At 35.1% G+C, this 21,580-nt stretch overlaps 4 protein-coding genes across 5 annotated transcripts in view; 3 read left to right on the top strand and 1 right to left on the bottom strand.

Moving 5' to 3' along the window:
• LOC145567852 (uncharacterized) overlaps window positions 1-9,135 on the top strand; it is a 31,824-nt gene extending 22,689 nt beyond the window's left edge. The window contains exons 28-35 of one of the 2 annotated variants that reach the window (XM_081627258.1): window positions 41-171; window positions 1,341-1,428; window positions 2,717-2,776; window positions 2,842-3,046; window positions 4,255-4,406; window positions 4,564-4,634; window positions 7,754-7,910; window positions 8,644-9,135. In XM_081627258.1, coding sequence (XP_081483384.1) covers window positions 41-171; window positions 1,341-1,428; window positions 2,717-2,776; window positions 2,842-3,046; window positions 4,255-4,406; window positions 4,564-4,634; window positions 7,754-7,910; window positions 8,644-8,808 — 1,029 coding nt within the window. In that variant the 3' untranslated portion in view covers window positions 8,809-9,135. Of the gene's footprint in view, window positions 1-40; window positions 172-1,013; window positions 1,079-1,340; window positions 1,429-2,716; window positions 2,777-2,841; window positions 3,047-4,254; window positions 4,407-4,563; window positions 4,635-7,753; window positions 7,911-8,643 lie in introns of those variants that run through there. The other variant, XM_081627259.1, reaches the window with a different exon arrangement.
• A 353-nt stretch (window positions 9,136-9,488) lies between these two features.
• Window positions 9,489-14,047, top strand: LOC145569336 (subtilisin-like protease SBT2.5). Its single transcript, XM_081628687.1, has 9 exons — window positions 9,489-10,018; window positions 10,128-10,278; window positions 10,423-10,835; window positions 11,022-11,117; window positions 11,266-11,335; window positions 11,420-11,702; window positions 11,807-12,135; window positions 12,304-12,571; window positions 12,719-14,047. The coding sequence occupies exons 1-9, from the start codon at window positions 9,843-9,845 to the stop codon at window positions 13,411-13,413; spliced, it is 2,481 nt and encodes an 826-aa protein (XP_081484813.1). The 5' UTR covers window positions 9,489-9,842; the 3' UTR covers window positions 13,414-14,047.
• Window positions 14,048-14,495: 448 nt separating this feature from the next.
• Window positions 14,496-16,760, bottom strand: LOC145567851 (light-harvesting complex-like protein 3 isotype 1, chloroplastic). Its single transcript, XM_081627257.1, has 3 exons — window positions 16,185-16,760; window positions 15,022-15,159; window positions 14,496-14,935 (listed from the first exon to the last, which is right to left on the bottom strand). The coding sequence occupies exons 1-3, from the start codon at window positions 16,612-16,614 to the stop codon at window positions 14,685-14,687; spliced, it is 819 nt and encodes a 272-aa protein (XP_081483383.1). The 5' UTR covers window positions 16,615-16,760; the 3' UTR covers window positions 14,496-14,684.
• Window positions 16,761-18,979: 2,219 nt separating this feature from the next.
• On the top strand, window positions 18,980-20,403 carry LOC145566937 (uncharacterized). Its single transcript, XM_081626196.1, has 2 exons — window positions 18,980-19,630; window positions 20,218-20,403. Exons 1-2 carry the CDS (start codon window positions 18,980-18,982, stop codon window positions 20,401-20,403), a joined length of 837 nt encoding a protein of 278 aa, XP_081482322.1.
• The last annotated feature ends 1,177 nt before the right edge of the window (window positions 20,404-21,580 follow it).

Here is a 21,580-nt window from a genome sequence, read left to right as displayed (position 1 = left end):
AAATCTGAGTCATTTTATATATAAAACTTTAAATTTTCAGTTGCTGGTATATCAAATTTTCTGTAAGCTACTGCCGGAAATAGATTCTAGCTGGTCTGGATCAATTGTTTTGGAGAAAAGGTGCTTCAGAAATTTGAAGTCATACTTGGAATTAAATCCTGACTGTGCGAGGTACTACTATCTCTAGTTTTTCAGTTTTTGGTTTTAAAATGTATGTCTTTGTGTCACCATAAGGAAAATAAAGAAGATGTTATTTTTGCATGATGAGCATTTTTCATCATAAATTGATGAGGCTGAGGAATATTCCAACATTGTTCCACATCCTTGTTTCTAGTTTATGTATTGGCTGGTATAAACTGCAACTTAATGCTGCTTATTTTTGCTCTTCTTCCCAAAACCCGTATTGATCTGAATGACAATAATTGTAGCCTATAAATTTTTCCCTTTGTGGTCCTTGTATCCCTGGTTTGTTATTTGACTATCTAGCTGGAGGCTTATCATTCATTGCGCTCTTTATTCTACAAGACCAATGAAATTTTGTATCTTCACAGCTACTTTGAGGTTGAATGTTGAAGGAACTTTTTTTATTTAATTTGTCATCTTTTCTTGATCAATTGCAAATTGTGTAGAGGCTTGTTATAGTTGTGTACCTTTTTATTTTTTTTTTACTGTCACTAATTTGATATCTTCGACTTGTTTTCTTCCATAACCTTGTCAATTTTTCATTGGAGTTTAACATCAGTGGGGGGGGGGGGGGGGGAATCATTTATTCAGTATAAAGATACTGTAATTTTCTATTCAGCATGGGTCACATCTCATATGTTTAAAGTTATGACATTATGCACCGCCAAAAGGCTTGGATCTCACGATTTTATCTTCTCTTTTAATGACAAGCAATTGCAAAGCCATGTAGTATCCTGATTAATTGTCAAAAAGTGACTTAAAATTCTTCCAGTGCACCTTTCTATTTTAGCGGTGTTTGACACTTTCCTTTAAGGGCCTATTCTCTTCAGCTTAATTTCAGTTCAGTTTAGTTCAGCTCCAATCAGTTCACTTCAGCTCAGCTCCAATAGTTCAGGTCAGTTCAACTTAGCTCCAATAAGTTCAACTCAGCTCAGTTTAGTAAATCAGAATAGGCCCTAAGTGCTTATTTTCTGCCAGTCTAAGATATTCTTCTGTTTATCATAGATAACATTTGTTTGAGGTTAATTATAAGTATAGAGTTTGGGATGCTGGTCGTTTTTTTTCTCATATATATTTCATCGATAATTAGTTGTTCTGTTGATAAGCATATCTCTTGTGTTTTGGGGTATTCTGATGGTCAGTATTGTTGCTTGCAGATTGCGAGCCTCATTGGAAGGGTATCTTGACGTTTTTAATCCTATTGAATCTACTACTCCTGCGGGAATCTTCTCCAGCCGTGTTGAGGTTAGATGTTTCGCTATTAAGGGAGGACAATATTAGTTATACCTTTTCACTTCATTCAGCTGCACCCAGCACTTGCTTCTGTTTTACTTGTTATTTGATGTCAATCATAATGTATCCTTAAAATATTTAGAGTGGAATGACAGGATATGGGAACTATTCTGTCGGGATGCCACTGGGTTCTCTCTTGTACTATGGTGGTACAATATTTTTTACTAGTTTCTTGAAGACATTGGTCCTGTTCTGCTTCATGTTACCTTGTGATGCTACTCATAGTACTGGAGGAGCTCAAAGTGCAATTTTTAAGCTGATTTTTATTATTATTATTATTATTATTATTATTATTTTGGTGTGTTTGGCCTTACTGAATTTGTTTGGTTATTAAGGGGCTAATTATAGTTTCTCACTAGTATTGGGTTGGAGATTAGGTGCCTTTGGCATTAATAACCAGCCTATTTCAGCATCTCTTATTTGTTTTAGTCATAGCTAGGCTTAAAAACATGCAACCTCCCCCTTCTTTATCATACAACATACTCTGTTAGTAACTAAATTGAGTAAGCCTAATGAGTGCCTCTTTCCGCGTTCTTTATTCCTTATTGTTGTATTGACATGAGAAGATAATTGTTTGGAACAAAAGAGAGGATTTTGTATTGGCACTTGGGTTTCTTCCACACCACAATAGGAACACACCCTCATTTCTCATAAAACTAATATCACTCCTCAATATCAACTGTAGCAGAAAATAAGGGGAATGAAGAAAATTAATAGAAAAAGAACCATTGGTGCGACTACATTTAAGACAGATCTTCAGATCTTCATATTACTTTACTGAAAGCCCTAACACATTAATAGTATCTACTCCTTCCATTTCATAATATAGTCTATTTCATTTTGCACGGTCCTCAAGAATTACCTTTAGTCATTTATATTTTTAATTATGTATTAACAAAAACTATAAAAAGTTGATACATAAAACCACACATTGAGACAAATTTAGCATTAATTTACATATTTTTTTTTTTTTTTTGGTATTTGGTCAAGTTTTTAAAATCTGACCATAAAAATGGAAATGAGGACTATAATATAGGATGAAGGCAGTGTTGTTTCATTTGCAGATCATTCATTTTATGGCTGCATGCTTAAAGTTGTGTTTTCTGATAATCATTTCTGCATGCTTAAGGGTGATTTATTGAACAGAGAGAATTATAAAGCTGCAGTGTTTACTTAGAGAAGTATCTTGGTGGTTTTGGACAATATTCTCTGCTGATATCTCATTTGTTGTATTATGTAGGATATGGATTTTGAATGTGTTCCAACGTGCCTAATAGATCGAGTGATGAACTTTTTAAATGTAAGTTGTTCTCTTCTAGACACTTTCTGCTTTCTGGCCTTGTCTCATCATGCTGCAATACGTAGGCTGTCAGAGAAGAACTCAGAAATTCAATGGCCAAGGATGAATCTACTCTCAAGAATGAGACTTTAATGATTGCAGAAGATCGAGACTGTATGTCTCATTCAGCAAATGCAGGACAAGAAATATTGCTTGCTTCACTCTTAAGTAATACTCCATTGGATTTTCAGAAGAAGTTCACATTGTCTAAGCACGATTTGCTTAATGATGGTAAGAATTCAAAGATGATTATTGATTTCTTTGGCATAGTATTCAATATTCATGATAAAACTGAGACTATGAAAAAAAGAACTCATAAAGTATTACCCAGTGCCCATAGTTTCTGTTAAGTTGGATTATGTGGAGGAGTCAAAGCATTAGCAACCTTACACCAATATAAGTTTTATATTATGTCTTCTCTGATGTGATGTCTTATACTCATATACAAAGTATGAAGGCAGATGGTCTCATTAAGGCGATGTTTGGTAATTAGAGTTTTGACCAAAAATGAGCTTATTTGACCAAGTTAGAGGTTTGACTACATAAATCATCTAATTTGGTTGTTTGGTAAAAGAGCTTTTTAAATGAGCTTATTGAGGCAAATAAGCTAATTTGTAAAAAGCTAAAAAATAGAGCTTTTTAGATTAGCTTATTGAGTAATGGATGTCAAAAGACTATTTTATCCTAAAAGTTACTCTAATTCACATTCTTACCCTCCCAATTTCTTACCCTAGTCAAGTAAAAAAAAAATTATTAATGTCCTAAATTGTCATTTCATATGTTCAACTAACAAACAACTACAAATAATAAGCTAATTTTACCAAACAACTCTACATAAAATCTCTTATTAATCAGCTAGTCAAAACAGCTAATGCAACCAGGTTTTCAAAACAGTTAATGCAACCAGCTCTTACCAATCAGCTAATTTCCAAACAGGGCCTAAGGAAACTTTTTCTAGATGAAATCTTGTCTGAAGTTTGGTTCCCTCCTACTTCTAGGGAGTTGACCTCCACATGTCTTCTATTTCTTAATCCTTCAAGAAATTAATGCCTTAGGGCTGGATGGAGGGAGAAATGAGCGCAAAAGGGAGGACCATCTCCTTCCTACCTTTGAATAATTAACTTAACTTGGAGCAAGTGTTTAGCATGATCTGCACCTTAATTATGGTGGAGGGCAACAAATTCTTTGATTCCTTTAAGTTTGTTTCTTTGGTGCTTCAATTCCCTCTGCATGCCTTTAACGTTGTTCTCCATTCCACAAAATAGTGTTACATAAAAAGCTAGAAGCCCCCCTCACACCTTATTCCTCTGCTATATATAATTTTCACAATTGTAACCAACTTTTATTGGCATGCAAAAAATACTAGTTCTCTTGCTGATGTCAATGGATTATCATAACATTTCCCCCCCCCCCCCCTGAACTCTGTCTTTACTTAGCAGAATTGGAAAAGGAGGACCAACTTCTTGAGCAAGTATTGCAGTCAAGAACCATATCTATGGAAAAGGTCAAGGCAAACCGACAGCAAATCATTCTTGTTGCATCTCTCATTGATCGTATACCAAACCTTGCTGGGTTGGCAAGAACTTGTGAGGTGTGTGGACTTTAGAATTACTTTTTGGCATTTATTATTCTTTCTATTTTCTTCATTTTGTGCTTCTTATCCTTTCTTCGTATTCCCTCTTGAGCTTCACATATGCTAATAATGCTTGTTCATCGTCTATCAATGGGTTCGATTTTGTGTCTAGCAGGTATTCAAAGCAAGTAGTTTGGCAATAGCAGATGCTAATGTGCTACAAGACAAACAGTTCCAGATGATAAGGTTTGATTAAGAACTCTCTTTCTTCTGTTTGACATCTCCTCCAATTTGTATTTAACTTAACAAGCTACGAGACACACGTTACGCGTGTACACTATAGGAAATTTATTATTTTACTCATAATATTGTTATTGTGGATTTTTTCGAAAATCAATACTTACATAAACTTTAAATTTAAGAACGAAAAAAAAATTGTCAATAGGACATCTACTCCACTTCGTGTACCTCAATTAATTTAAAAAATATTGTTGATCGTTGAGTTTTTATATAAAAGATTGAAAACTGTAGAGTAAACATTTACGGTAATAGTACGTATATAGATTAGATAGATGTATAATTTTTCCTTTTAATCTTTTTAATAAATTTTAAGGTTTTTTTTTCTTTGTAATGTAGATTTTTTTGAGGGAACTATATTGGTATTAATTTTCCTTTTTTTTTTTAATAAAATCATGTTATAGTTATCTTTCAACAAAATTTAACGTGGTTTTTTTTAATAAAAATAAAAAGTAAATGTGATTTGTAGTTAGTTACATTTTTTTTTTATTGATGAAAAGTAGATAATTTTGGTTTGTTTTTAGTGATAATAATTCTGGTTTGTGGGTAGTTAGTTTTTAGTTTTGGTTTTTTTATTTGAAAGAATAGATAAATTTTTTTTTTTTTTTTTTTTGGAGCAGTTATGAATGAATTTTTTTCATTTTAAAAAAAAAAAAATATATTAATTAATGAATAAGTAATTTTGTAAATTGAGAAGGGCATTTTGGGGAAAGACAAATTTATCACCCAAAAGGCCCTTTCTCTTTATATAGTAGTATAGATTATCTATCACTCAGAATTAGAAAAACCTCGATGGAATGATGTATGAAACAAATGTCAGTGAAGATCGTCTATAAACATTAATATATAGTGGAGATTCTTGTCATTATGTAAATCCAATTTCTGGAGAGCAGTTATAGCCGGCAAGGATGCACGGATACGCCAAAGTGTAGCCGTTTCCTGTACCGGGGACGGGTACGGTACGGGTACGGCCCAGATACGTTCCCATGGCGTACCCACGAAAGGTGGTATGGGAGGCTATTTTGGGGACAGCTGGGAGCAGCTCCAGAAACGTTTCGGGGACAAATTCTCTTCTATTCTGAACCAATACAAACCCAATCCATTTTTTTAAAAAAACCCCCAAATTTACTTAGATCAGGCTGATTTCTCAAAAACCCTAGAAACTGAGAAGCCCATTCCTTGAAGATTTGGAGGCGACCACCTGCTGCGACCCACGATTCCTTGCCGGCAACCATTTGCGACCCACCCAACACCGGCAAAACTTCGATTTACTCTACCTTCTACCTCTATTTCTACAATTCTACTTCTCATATGCCCTCTCTTGGCCTTAAGCAGTAAATCAGTTATTTTTTTTTTTTAATTTTTTTTTTATATATGTTTTTCTTTTTCTTTTTACGTAAATGGTTATGTAATTATTTGAATTTTTTTCTTTTTCTTTCAAATCACTGTAGTAGACAGTAGGTTTGTGCTTTGTTTTCTTTTTCTTTTTCATTTTTTTCTTTTAATTTCTTATGTGTGGATTTTTATTTTATTTATAAAACTTATATGGATTTATATTTTGCTGATTTTTTTTTTGCCGTATCCGTTTTTTTTGTAATTTTGATTTTGCCTTATCCCGTCCCCGTATCCGTACCCGTTTTTGTCCCCATATCCGTTTCCGTGCAACCTAGGTTATAGGATGTTCCATGGTCAGGAAATTTCTTTGGTTAATTATGGGATGGAGTGGTGTATTTAGCTTCACTACGGACTCACTGTCATGGGGTGTTTCCTGGCGTGTCCCTTTCTAATGTATTGCAAGTTGGTTTTTTTTTTCTTTTTCCTTTCCCCTGATTTCTGATGGAAATTTAATCCCCCTTGCTTTCTATATCTTATTTGGTTTAAAGAGAACTTAAGTTTATTATCACTACAAACTGAAATTCTCATAGGCGTTTCAGCAAAAGAGAATAAAGATAATAAGAACACATATTTAACATGGTTCACTAGCAATGAGTTAGCTGCGTCCATGGACAAGCAAGAGGGGTGCTGGATGAGTTTGCTAATCCTTTTTGTATTCTAAAGTATGGTACATCTATAGCTTCTTGAGAAACCCTGTACTAATATACTGCAAGTTCAAAGACCCAATTTATTCCTGTAGCCTAATGTGTGTGTTTGTATTCCCCAATGGTGAGAAACTACCTGCCACTTCTTCTTCTCTCTCTCTTCCTTTTTTTTTTTTTTTTTTTTTTTTTTTTTTGGGCATTGTAGGTAACTATTGAAAAAAACCAACTTTTTGCCATGGTTGGGTCATGTTGGGGGGTTCCTTGCTACAATGCTGGATTATGTATAGATTTTTCAATGAGTTTGGTAAATTGGTATGTGTAAGGGATGGGAGGTTCTTTGTCTGCCTATATGTGGAATTATGGATGAATTGGATAGAGAGATCAATCCACAAAACAAGGAGTCTCTAACTTCTCTTTTTGGAGCCGTGTGCCTCGTATCCCTTTTGGTTTATATCATGGCACTTTCCTTAGTGCATCTTTTTCAGCTGTGTGATATAATTGGAATCGCGCTCTTGTGCTTTAATAGTCTGTCCTATAACTTTTTTTTTTTGAAAGAAAGTCTGTCCTGTATCTTCATATTTCATTATTGATGACATTTTTCCTGTTAAACCATAGATATATTAAATATATGTAAATGACTGGATAATTTTTATATGCCATGTTTTCTGGTCACCTTGCAAGATTTGCTCCATGGCCCTAGGGACTAGGGAGAGGAATTGTGAGTAAACCCACTAAATCCTGTTTGGGAAACAAATTGTGAGCAAATGTCATGGATTGATGAGCATTCGACCTCTTCCATGAGAAAGGGTTGGCTTAGAACATAAGCTTTCCAAATTTGAGAGTGACTGTTGGAAATATTTTTAATATATTAGTGTTTTATTTATTAATTTATTTGTTTTTTTTGGTTGAAACTTTTTACAGAGATCTTGCATTTTTTTTTTAATCCTTAAAGCTGTCCTCGTGTTATGATTGATAGCTTTCTGGCATGTAATTAATTATTATTTTAATTAATATATGTTACATTGCCAGTGTCACGGCAGAGAAGTGGGTTCCCATCATAGAGGTCCCAGTGAATAGTGTCAAAAACTTTCTGGAGAAAAAAAAGCGAGAGGGTTTTGCAATTTTGGGATTGGAACAAACTGCAAATAGCATAACCCTGGACAAGTACAGCTTCCCCCAACGAACGGTTAGTTACTGTTATAGATGTCAGGAATTTGCTGTACATTATCCAGAGTTATGTGAAGATTTTAGTGCTTACTTATTATGCAACTAATCAGAATGTGAAAGACTTGGCAATCCTAACCCGACATGTGACCCGACACTAACCCGAAAGTGGAGTTGACCCGATACCTGAAATGACCCGACCCAATTATACCCGATCCGAAGTTGACTCAATACCTAAAATGACCCAACCTAAAGTTGACCCGATCTGATTTTAACCGAATTGCTTGACCTAAACAGACTCGATACCCGAAAAGTCCCAAACTAAAATTACTTAATACCCAAACTAAAAATGCCTAGTGTCATAAATGACTCAAACTGTTTCATCTCCAATCGTAACTGAATTCACAAACCAAATAAAATTATCGATTTGAGCTTGATCTACAATATCAACACAAAATGAATGATCCGAACGTACTTGACCCGAAATTTACCCAACCCGAACATACTCAACCTGAAATTGGCATGACATGAGATCGGCTCGATACATGATCCGAATTGACACGACCCGAATTGACACGACCCAAATGTTAGCAGACCCAAAATGACCGACACAAAATTAACACGACCCGTACCTCTTTGCCAAGTCAATGTGAACTCAATGGACATTTACACGACCTGTACCCCATTTGTATTCGCTTTATGATTATCACATTAGTTGTTTTGAAATGATGTGTACTTGTTTATTTCCCTTTCAGGTCCTTGTTCTTGGCCGTGAAAAGGAGGGTATACCTGCTGATATAATCCATGTTTTGGATACTTGCATTGAAATCCCACAGTTAGGGGTAGTTAGGTCCCTCAATGTTCATGTTAGTGGCGCCATTGCTATCTGGGAATATACTCGTCAGCAGAGATCTAGATAAATCTGTCATTCTGCATCTACTGAAATTTAATTCAAGATTGGTGCATATTCATCTTCATGTTGTTAAATTTTTTGATTCGTGTTCTCTGTAATGCTTCAATTATAGATATTTTTTTTGTTGAACATCTTACAAAGGTTATATCCCTTCAGGCCACTCCTTGGTAGTTTAACTTTCTTTTTTATATAAATATAGAGCAGTCAAAGGGTCTTAAGATTTGCTCCAATGTCATGTGACATTGTTAGTATTCAGGTCAAATGATATGAGTCTTATGACAATCAAATAGTATAGACTGAATCATTCTTTTGTTATCTCTGTTCCCCCTTTTCATCTTTTTACGACTTTTCACATTATATTGTCATCCAATACCGGATGGTTTTTAGTGACGTCCCATCATGATTGGTCATTTGAACTCAGATTGTTGTTTCTGGTGTGGAATGTATTTGACTGTGCTTTATTTATGCATTCTTGATGATATCACTGGCACTTTTCTTATTTTTGTAAGAAGGGCACCTGAGTTCCTTAAATCAGTTATTAATTTATAGGGTTCACTTTTGTGTACCACAATATGACAATTTTTTGGCAGGAGATAGTGGTTAAGAAATGAGGAAGGTGTGGGACTGTGGGTGGGATTATTTAAGTATATTACAGTTGCTCTTCAACAGCTCTTTGAGATGGGCTACATAGCATCCCTTAATTTGTTTGCCTCTATTTTTGTAAGATCTTGCTCTTGGATGTATAGAAGAGCGCAGTAAGGGGAAGAGAGGAGGTGGGTGAGGAATGAGGAATGCATGGATGGTGCTAATAAATTTAACTACTTGCATCAGAAATAGATGATTTAGTTGCATGCAAGCATGTGAATCTTCCCTGCTTACCTAATTAATGAGACTGATCAAGAAGGCATTTTCTCCACCTGATCCAACTATAAAACACTGGTGCAGTGATTGGTCTTTAGTGGATTTCACCCTATTAATACTTTTGGTGGAATGCTCTCTCTTTGAACTTTGACAAAAAGTACCATCTTTTTAACATACGTTATGCGCTGCTATTTGCCATTACTTGTAGATATGGAAATGCGACTAAGTCTAGCTGTATTCTTTCTAATTAGTTGTAGTCACATGTTAAATCACTTCATTGTGCATGCTGAAGTCTTCATGGTTCTCATGGAGGGTGATTCCTTTGTCTCGAGGACTAGTTACCAGGGCAGCTCCAGGTAACAATAAACTTTGTATTTTATAGCACCTTTTCCCTCATATCATGCTGCAAATACCTATTCATTCTCTTAGTTTTCCCTGTGTTATTTTCACGGCACTTCTTTGCAGGAATTACGATGACATTAAAGTACACAAAGAAATGATAGATAAGCAGCATGATGTTTTATTGGAGACCCTGCTGGATTCTGGTTCATACACCAAGCTCTACAGCTACAGTCATTTGCTCAATGGATTTGCCATCCATGTCACATCCAAAAAGGTAAATTCATTTTAGGGAAATTTTCTGAACTCCTGGGTTAATACCGAATATGAACTGCCAATGTTGCCTCAATTATTCGTCCATGCACCTCTGAGTCTCTGACTGTCTATTGTTCTATAAGCTGTCAATTTTTTACACTTGCAGGCTGTTGAATCTCTTCGTAATGCAACAGGAGTAAGGGCTATTCATGAAGATATGAAGATGGAGAAGCTTACCACTCATACACCTGATTATCTAGGAATTCCTACTGGTGTTTGGCCATCTTTAGGTGGTGCGAGGAGTTCTGGTGAAGGCATGGTGATTGGCTTGATTGACACTGGAATTAATCCTAACCACCCAAGTTTTTCTAATCTACCATCGTTGAGAACTAAGGGTTCTATGGATGATTATAGTACCAGGTTTAAAGGGAAATGTTCCTCTGGTGAGAGGTTTCCCTTTACTGCTTGCAACGGCAAGATAGTCGGGGCACAGTATTTTGCACGTGCTGCCATTGCCGCTGGTGACTTTAATGCTACACGTGATTATGCCTCCCCTTATGATGCTGATGGTCATGGAAGGCAAGTCACATAACATGAACATGCCAGTATCTTTAGAGCTTGAGTGGTAATTTAGCATTAATTTGGGCCTTAGATCATCATAAATTTGCATCATAACAAGTGCTTTAATGACAGTTGGTCCATAATATACTTGGTAATTCATCTGAATTTAATTCTGTTATTTTGATGACTATCTATATCTGATAGCCATACAGCATCAACAGCTGCTGGTAACTATGAAACACCGGTTATTGTCAATGGCTTCAACTATGGGAATGCAAGTGGCATGGCTCCAGGAGCTAGGTGAGACATTCGAACATGATAAGATAACTTACTGACCTATTTATGTGTTACAGAAAAAATAATTAAATCTATCAGTTGAGGAATTTTCTTGTATGCGAGGATACATCCACTGATTTAATTGCTAATGCATTGTCCTTATTTTGGTTAGCATTGCTGTCTACAAGGCTCTTTATACATTTGGAGGCTATATGTCAGATGTTGTAGCAGCTGTTGATCAGGTTTGGAATTTTTTTATATTTAAATTTGATGCTATATATGCTTCTGTCTATGTGTTCATTTAGTTGATCTTGTTTCCTGTCTAGGCTGTGGAAGATGGAGTCGATGTACTAAGCCTCTCCGTTGGACCTTCTAGTGTTCCACCTGGGCCTTCTGCCTTCCTTAATGTTCTAGAAATGGAACTATTGTTTGCTACAAAAGCTGGTGTTGTTGTAGTTCAAGCTGCTGGTAATGGTGGTCCTTCTTCTAGTTCAATTTTATCTTTTAGCCCATGGATTACGACTGTTGCTGCCTCTATCATTGATCGCAAATACAACTCCTCCATCGTGTTGGGCAACGGACACAGCTTATCTGGAATGGGCCTTGCACGTAAATAAGACTCGCAAATTCATGTCATCTACTATTTTTCATTTGATTTAGCTAGACTTCATTTCTCTTACTATAATTTTCTAAGAAGCTTATATATTTTACAGCTCCAACACCAGGAGAAGCTCTTTTTCCCATTGCTTCTGCAGCTGATGTCAGTCGCCACAATGCTAGCATTGGTCTCCTTGAAAGCTGCCAAACTCCCGATGCTTTTATCCCATCTCTGGTTCGCGGGAAACTTGTTATTTGCACATATACTTTTGATTTTGAATTTGACTCCGCAAGTATAATTAGAGTTGCTGAAACAATTCGTACTGCCGGGGCTGCTGGATTTATAATGACAATGGACCCTGATGTTGGTTCTGAGGAAATCAAGGGAACCACAGTTACTCTTGGAGTGCCTGGAATTGTCCTAAACAACTTACAAGCTTCTACGGTATGGTTAACTGTCATAAATTCTTCTCTATATTTGGATTGCATTGGACTTCAGGATGAATTGATATCTTTTGTACACATGTCTGAAAGAGAGCTTCTATGACTTGTTAAACTGTGCAACCTAGTATGCAGTGTATGTGAGTCTTTTTGTGTTCAAATTTGATTGCAGGCCCTTTGGCAGTACTACAACGCAAGGACATATAGAGGTAGAACAGGCAGAGTTCTTGCTTTCGGTGCAACAGCCAGAATTTTGGATGGCAGACAGGCAATATACACTGGGCAAGCACCAATTGTCGCTTCCTACTCATCAAGAGGACCTGATGTGAACAATGCACTTCTACAAACTGCCGATGTTCTGAAACCAACTATAATGGCTCCAGGTTCTTCTATCTGGGCTGCCTGGAGTCCAGACAGTGAGGGAGATCATTATGCAAAAGGTACTTTTCCTGTAGTTAACTTTCTATTCTTATGTAAATTATCAACCTTTTCGTTTTTTGTTTATCAGTGGACCGGTGTAGAACTAGTATGTGATTATCAACCTTTTCGTTTTCTATTCTCATGTTGTGGTTGTTTGTTGCAACCAGGGCAAAATTTTGCACTTGTATCAGGTACAAGCATGGCCACTCCTCATGTAGCTGGTATTGCTGCATTAATCAAGCACAGACACCCTAACTGGAATCCATCTGCTATAATATCAGCAATGATGACAACAACAGATATATCAGATAAAGCTGGCAATCCCATCATGGCACAAAAGACCAACCAGATAGCACCAGGCACTCCTTTCGATTATGGAGCTGGATCCATCAACCCTACTCGTGCTGTTGACCCTGGGATTGTATTCATTGCCAAATTTAAGAATTACGTACAGTTTCTTTGTGCTGTGCCAGGGGTTGATGATGAATCTGTGAGGCGGGCAGTTGGTGTTGGGTGCCCACCTAAGAAAGGAGGTTGGTGCTCGGATCTGAATACCCCTACTATAACAATCTCAAATTTAGTGGGTTCAAGGAAAGTAGTCAGGGTGGTATCAAATGTTGGGGAAGAATCTGAGACCTACACTGTCACTGTGAGGCCACCAATGGGTGTGAGAGTCAAGGTTTCGCCAAAAAGCTTTACTGTTAGTCACAATGCTACACGGCAGCTCAAGATCGTGCTCGAAGCAACAGATTCAACTAATAACTACAGCTTTGGTGAGATGTTACTGCGAGGAGACAAAGGCCATCTAGCTCGAGTTCCAATCACCGTGCTAGTAAGCAGTGTACTTGGTAATGGGTCTTAATTCTTAAAGTCCTCGTCGTTAGCTCATTATTTACGCGATTTATATAATCATAGAACTAGAATAAGAAAACTAGGTTCTTAGTATTTCTTTCAATCATATAGAGAATTTTATTTTGTCTCAAAGATTTGGTATTTTGGTTGCTCTTAAAATTTTATGAGTAATTTTTTTTAGCTAATCATTGGTTAAAGCCCACTTGGTGGCTTGGTGCTCGATCCTGTATCTTAAAATTCTTGTATACATATTTCTGGAAAAGGATAAAAGAAGTTAGCAAATGACATATTTCTATTTGAACAAGAAGAACGTGATCTAACGATTACATATCATTACATTTGGGTGCACCAGCTACCGTCTTTGCAATTCTTGTGAAATAAGTAATTCTTATGCAACATTCAGAAGTCTCTTTGTTTTTGTTTTTTCTTAATTTTGTTTTGGGGAAAGATTGATATAAGTAATTTTTCATTTTTCCTTTTTTTTTTTTTTTTTTTTTTTTTTTTAAATTATTCAATTTAAGTAAAAATTGTAAATAACCATTTTCAACACCAAATTTTGATTTTACCAATTTCTTTCCTTTTTTTTTTTTTTTTTTATTTTTAATGACCACCCTTTAAAATGCTAAATGTTTGATTTTCACCACTTAACGATTTTCATGCAAAAATTAGTATACTACTTATTAACGTTTTGGGGTCTTTGGGTTTAATTTGAGGTAAAAATGATGTATTTTTTAATATCTTTTTAGGTGTTTTGATCTCAAATAGGATCTATAGGGCCAAAGTGACCGTCAAAACCTTTAGACCAAATTTTGACACAAAAATCGATAATTTTTAGTTAAGAGTTAATGAAATATAAATTTCCTTAATTTTAGGGGTGTTAATTTAAAATTAAAAAATGAAAAAACAGATGGTAAAATCAAATTTTGGTGTTTTAAAAGGTGTTTATTTACAATTTTTCCTTAAATTTAAATCATGCTTTGTTTTTTCAAGAATGATGACAATCTTTGGATTGACCCTCTAAAATATTTAAGAGTAATATTTTTCTTTAGTATTCATATCAAATGACAGATAAACATCAGTTTGAATCATTAGTGGCAATTGGCAAACCATTTTGTCATTTCCTCTTGCAGAATAAACTGAATGCTCCTAAATTTAGCACAGAATGATACAAGTATTAATAAGGTGCTAACCAAGCCTTTCTGAATACAATATTGGATGAAGCCTATCCTTAACATACAAACAAAACCATATTCAAATTAAAAATCTTATAAACTAGATGGGCTAATCTTTCTTGGAAGTAGTATTGCTCTCATCTTGCCATGTCGCTTGCCATTGCTTGTCATACAAAGTTGTCTCTTCTAGTAGCTTCTTTAAGTTATCTAGATCTTCGTTCTTACGAACGAACAGCACACCAAGAACAGCAACAAATAACAAGGTTTTACAGAAGAAGTTACCCATTTGATCAACAAGACCTACACCAGTCAAGCTATCAACAAAATAAGCCATGAAGAAACCAATCATAGCAGCACGGCCTGCCAAACCCAAAAGGAAAAAGAAATCAGTTAGTTGAACGATATAACTAAGGAACAATATGTGTGCATTATGTGTGGAAACAAACCATTAAGAAGCTCGGCTTCAGGAAGGTGGAATCTTTTAATCCATGCCCACCATGGAATGATTGAGGTGTCAAAAATAACAGGTTCATCATTAGTGGTTGATTCTGGGTAGGTTTGGAGCCACTTCCTCCTCCTCGCCTCTGCAAATCATCAAGAGGACCCAATTGATTACAAATCATGACAAAATTAAGAAGATAGTTGATGTCTCATTTAATGCCATAGGAAAATACAGTTCCAAAGATCATAACAGCATAATCATTCTAATTAAGAGGATATTAGCACAAACAATACTTCTTCTGTGAGAGATGAATCAGATGACCAAAAACTGTTGAAACTAAAATGAGAGATGAAACACAAATTGCAAAATGCACACTACCAAAAACAAATAGCTCACAGAGAGCAAAAACGGGCAATCCAGACCATGAATTTGTCACTATGGATGTGATCATAACACACAAACTTCTGACAATCAAGCACCGATTAGAAAAAAGCTCGATAGAAAAAGGTTACACTTTCGAAAACTTGTTACCATCGGACCTTAGATGAACTCATCTTCCATAACAAATGACTTGCATATAACCAACTTTAACATCCTACTCTCATTCTAAAATTCCATCTAATAACCAATTATAATGAGAAGTTGAGAGCAATGCATTTTCATCCTTTTTAATCTAACAAATCTAGCTTAATTTTTATCTCCAATTGAAACTTCAAGAATCAAGACCCTCAAACATCACCTATAGCATCTCATGTCTAAAAGCAAGCTCACCAGCAGATAACCACTGATTTCAATGCAATGGCAAACTGGGAGAATAAAACAATAATTACCATAATATGCTAAACATGCAAAACTACTGCGATAGAATCAATGCAGCAATTTGGTTCCATTGCTAAACTCCACTGATAAAAACTTACACTTCTTGTAAATGCACATGCTACAAACAGTACAAAAAATCCACCTAAACCCCTTAAAATCTCAATCAAGAAATGAAAATTTATAGAACCTATACTTAGTTAATCCATTAAATTTAGCAAAAATTGACCAATGTTAGAGACATAATCAAGGATAAAATCACCAATAAAGCAACAAAAATTGAAATTAGAAATTCAACAAAAAAAAAAAAAAAAAAAAAAGGAATAAAAATTCAAATTTTAGAGCATATACCAGCATCAATAACAGCATCCCAATCTGTAGTAATTCCATCTTTCTGAAACTGCTTCAAATCCCAACTCCCATTAACCCATCTGGGGTCCACAAATTTCTTCACAACCTCTTCAGAAGCTTTAACTTCTGTAACATCTTCTGCATTTTTCTCCAATTTTTTAGGGGTTGAATCTACAGAATCAGACCCAGTTCCTTTTACTTCAGATGGGGTTTCTAGAACCTTCTCTTCAGTAACAACAGCAGAAGAAGCTACAACCCCAGCTCCATTATCAGAAGCAGAAACTCTAATTGGAGAAATTGAGAGGTGGGTTTTTCTGGGAAGAGGAAGAAGATAAGGTTTGTGGGTAAGATTGAGATTATGGTGGGGTTTTGAAGAAGGAAGAGGAGAGAGAGTGGGAGTTGAAGATGAAGATAGTAAGGCCATTTTCATTATTCTTTAAGATTGAATGATGATTTTAAAGAGGAAGAAGATGAAGATGAGAGTGTTGTAGTTTGAAGATGGTGGGAGTATGGGTTCATTGAGAAGAATTCATGGTGGGTTTCAGAGAAAAACAAATCACTTTTTGGTTTTAGGGGCTCACCTTCAATCTTTTAGTTAACTTGTTTGTCTTCTTGCTACTACATGCATACAAGTAGTTTTCTAAAGCTAGTGATTTTTATTTATTTTTTCTATTTTACCCTACTGGTATTCGTATTTCTGATACTATATTGTAGTTTAAGGTTTGTTCCGATTTACTAAATTGAACTGAATTATTTATGAGATAAGGAAATTAGGAACTGAGCTGAACTGAACTTGACCCGATATATAGATTCGAAAATTGACCCGACTTGAAGTGACCCAACCTGAATTGACCTGACCCAAAACGACCCAACCCGAACTTGATCCAAAGCCAACCCGAAATATTGACCCGAAACTCAAAATGACCCAACCTGACCCAAACGACCTATTTGCCGGGTCTACTTGGGGGTGAAAGAGAAGGATAGGGGAATGCTCATCCCTAAAGAGTTCTTACTTCTTAGTGAGATTTGATTAATGACCTTGCTTAGTTAGTGCCTTATTGGCTCATTTTTCGTGGTTTGTTATTTATTGCTCATTAAGTTTCTCTACTCCGTATTATTAAAGCGGGTGAACGCAATTATGTTATTTTTTGATAAGCTTGTTCAATCAATAATGGTTACAGTACAAAGATCGAGTTCATATTGAATTTGATCTTGTGAATTTGAGGCTAAGAGATGTACAAACTCATAAGAGTTAATAAAGTTATAATCTGTAATCGATATTGTCGAAGAATAAGATTGTAGTAATAATATTTTCACAAATATATATTTGAATATAAATGGAAGAAAAGCTCACAATATTTTGAATAAAAATTAGTTACAAATTATATCCATCAATCATTAAAATATGCAAAATCAACGATTTGATTTGTTGCTTGATCCTATAAGTGACATTAATTGTTCCTTTAATTTTGCAAAAACAGTACCCCTTCATGGGGGGCTCACCCCCTGCACCATAAAGCCACATTTTGGATCAAGTGATACAAAAATATACTTACCCCGTTTCTTTTTAGTTGAAATATTTCTTTAGTCACGTTTGTCAATGCACAACTTCAATCGTTAATATTTTTAATTATCAAAAAGCAAAATTATAAAAAGTTGATATTTTGAAGATATATCCCACGACGAATCTAACAAGACCCCCACATAATTATATTTTTCATTACGTATAAATCACAAAATACAGTCAAAGAGAGGTGCGTGAATAGTGCTAAAGTCAAAACGTGCCAACTAAAAAAAACAGAGGTAATAAGGAATAGATGGAGTACAATCCACAAACTGTGGAGTATTTTTATAAGGCCCCGTTCTCTTCACCTTATTTTTGCTGAACTAAAATTATTTTTACTGAAACAAAATTATATTTGTTGAACTTAAATTATTTTTACCGAACTTAAATTAATTTTACTGAAATGAAATTATTTTTGCTGAACTGAAATTATTTTTTTACTGATTTTCTATTATAATTCTTCTTTAAGAAAATTAAATTTTACTGAACTGAACTTAACTTATTTTTACTGAACTAAAATTATTTTTACTGAACTGAAATTAATTTCACTGAACTAAACTTATTTTTAATGAACTGAAATTATTTTTACTTAATATTATTTTTTTAAGGTGAAGATGAACAAGGCCCAATACTTAGAAGTGCTTGATTTTTAGAAAAGTAGAATTTGTCTATTTGACATTACTGACTTGAATGTTCTCGAGAAGATTGTCCACCAATATCCAAATTATGTTACTCCATATATCTTATCCAATCTAATCAAAAAAGCTACTATGGTAGGTAAGTTGAAAGAAACTCTCTTGTCAAATATGAATGTAGTCGAAATCAAATTACTTACCTAAAAGATATGCTACATGCATACTTCAAATATACTTATTATCTTAAGAAACCTGTTTACTTGACATTTATAATCACTACATATATTAATATTATCCACTAATCTACTATGATGTTAAAGGATTGAAACAAGGAACAAGTGTAACTGATGTGCAAGAATATTATTAGGCTGTAATATCGCCCACTTTTCTTGTTACATTTACTCATTGACTTCTTGTGAACTTAAAAGGAGGACTACAAACAAGCAACCATTACTTATGCATGAAAAACTCATCATGCTTTAAAAAAATTCAACCTTAGTAGTTCTATATAACAAGCTCTAAATCTTTATGAATTCCTCAAACCTCCTCAACTCTTAAGCAAAAAATCGAGCCACGAAAATTCACTTCGAAGAAAAATGGATAAGAGATTGGTACAAGTTTGTCAAGCAGGAAACATAGAGGCTTTTTATGCATTACTTGATGATGAGCCAAACATACTTAATTTCATAGATGATGTACCATTTACTAGGACTCCTTTACACTTAGCTGTCTTAGCTCGAAAACCTTACTTTGCTAGGGAAATCGCGAGCTTAAGGCCATCTTTCATCACAAAAATTGATCGTTTTGGGTGCAGTCCAATCCACTTAGCAGCAGAAACTGGTCAAGTTGAGATGGTTAGGAATTTACTAGAAAAATTAGCCCCTACAAAAAAAGAGCTTACTAAGGGTAAAGAAAACAGAACTCCCCTGCATGTTGCAGTGATTTCAGGGAAGGTTGAAGTTGTTAAGTTTCTAGTCAAGTATTATCCTAGCTGCATCATGGACACGACAACACGAAACGAAACAGCACTTCACCTTGCAGTGAAGAACAAGCAGTTGGGTGCTTTCTTGGTCTTGCTCGAGCAGCTTAAATTGGCTTATCAATCTCAAGGGAACATACCATTATTGTTGGGTGCAGTTTATGGTTCTTCATTTGATAAGAGTAAGGTGACTAGTGATTTGTTGAATTGGAAGGATGATGAAGGCAACACTGTATTGCATTTGGCTATCATGATGAAACAGCAACAGGTAAATCTTTGTACTTGTATCTTTGTGAAAGCTAGTTAATTATCTCTTGTCAAAAAAAAAAAAAAAAAAAAGAAAAAAAAAAAAAAAAGAGAAAAACTTGGTTAATTAATGTTTAAGGTATACCTAGCCTATGTTACTTGCTGATTCGCATGTTTGACATGAGTATGTGTCTAAGTGTATATCTTAGTGAGTAAGTACTCTTTCCATTTTTAAGTGGTGAGGGTCTGACACGAGTATTTAAGGTAAGATAAAGAGTTTGAGTAACATATATATTACCTGTAATGAGTAATAATATAGAATTACATCCTATTAGTCTATACCTGTAATTGTAATGATTTTGAGGTAGACATGACTAATTCTAATTGCTTTGTCACTTAAAAACTGAATGCTACATAATTTTATTTGAGATTTTTTCTTGGCAACCTAATCACTTTGGCTTTATTTATCTCAGTTTCTTTTTAACAATTATTTATATCGCGTACTTACTAAAGACAATAAAGAGTACAGACTGCTACATAATTTATGATCCAATATTTTAGTCAGAAAGCTCTTAAACTACTAATTAACTATTTGAACTTGAATTGCAGATGGTTGAAGAATTGTTGAACACTTGCATCAATTCAGCTGGAACACTACAATTAGATGTTAACACCTTGAATGGCAAAAACTTCACTGCCCTTGACATTTTATTACAATGTCCTTTGGAGCAAAGGGATGCTAAAATTGAAGAAACTCTTCGTTCGATTGGAGCTAAGTCGTACAAGCAGCACTGAGGACGTCCCTTTTACCACTACGCCTACAAAAGTGTCAAACCCGACCACACAAAAAAGCAAATCACCAGCACGATTGCAACCAATAATACTAAATTTCTCTATCCAAATGACCATGTCGATAATAGAACTAGCACCGTGACAACTAACTTTACAAAAAAAAAAAAAAAAAAAAAAAAAAAAAAAAATAAAATGGCGAGTTTAGCATAAACATGTATGCCATACATTAATCCATAATTTCATGGGTATCGGGTTGGTGAGATTATATATGAATATTGTATTAAGGAATAAGGAAAGCTTATCTTAAACGCGCGTGCATCATCATATAGGTTGCAATTGAACTAAGCCAATTGATATTATATCAGTTTTTATGAAGTTGTGATGAGCATTATGCTATATATCATGTATTCATAAATGGAGTGTTAATGTTGAAAGGTATACATATTAATATAAGTTGTTGAATTATTGTTGTGTACTCTATATATCAATTTGTTTGTAGTAGAGTAAAGGTTTCAATTCAATATTTAGTTTATAATATCTAACAACCATCCACTAAAAGTTTTAACAATGTGAGAACTAAGAAAATGCTAATCAACTAAGTCAAGGTATACTTAAAAACAGTGGGCCTATGTTTGTGGACTCACTAACACTCAATTACGTACATATATAATGGAACTTATGTGAGAGTGGGGGATAACTCAAGTGGTTAGAGCTCCCCTCCCGATTCCAGGTGATTCTGGGATCGATTCTCATCACTCGCTTTTGTGGCTCTCGAAACACCAAAAAAAAAAAAAAAAAAAAATAATGGAACTTGTGCATCTTAATAATAATCAGATTAATCACCCCAGCTTATATAAATTGCTTGTTATAAGGCATAAGCCAAAGCACAAAACAAGGACGCTAAAAACACCTCGTCTTACAAAGCATTAGTGTGTTTGGTCATACACTCATACAAGATAGCACATTGACTCGACTTTAATATTAAGGGTATTTTGATTTTCATAGAGACAAGACATGAGCATGAGTAGGGATGTCAATGGGGCGGGGCGGGGCGGATGTTGGCCTTCCCATCCCCATCCCCACCTAATATTTTCATCCCCATCCCCATCCCCATCCCCGCGGCGGGTCCAACTTTCATCCCCATCCTTGCCCCACCGGGTACAACTCCAAAACCATCCCC

Source organism: Chenopodium album, chromosome 11 (assembly GCF_948465745.1).
Source record: "Chenopodium album chromosome 11, dcCheAlbu1.1, whole genome shotgun sequence".
Taxonomy (NCBI): Eukaryota; Viridiplantae; Streptophyta; class Magnoliopsida; order Caryophyllales; family Amaranthaceae; genus Chenopodium; species Chenopodium album.
The sequence above is the reverse complement of the archived record's forward strand: the minus strand, read 5'-3'. Positions and strand labels throughout refer to the sequence as shown.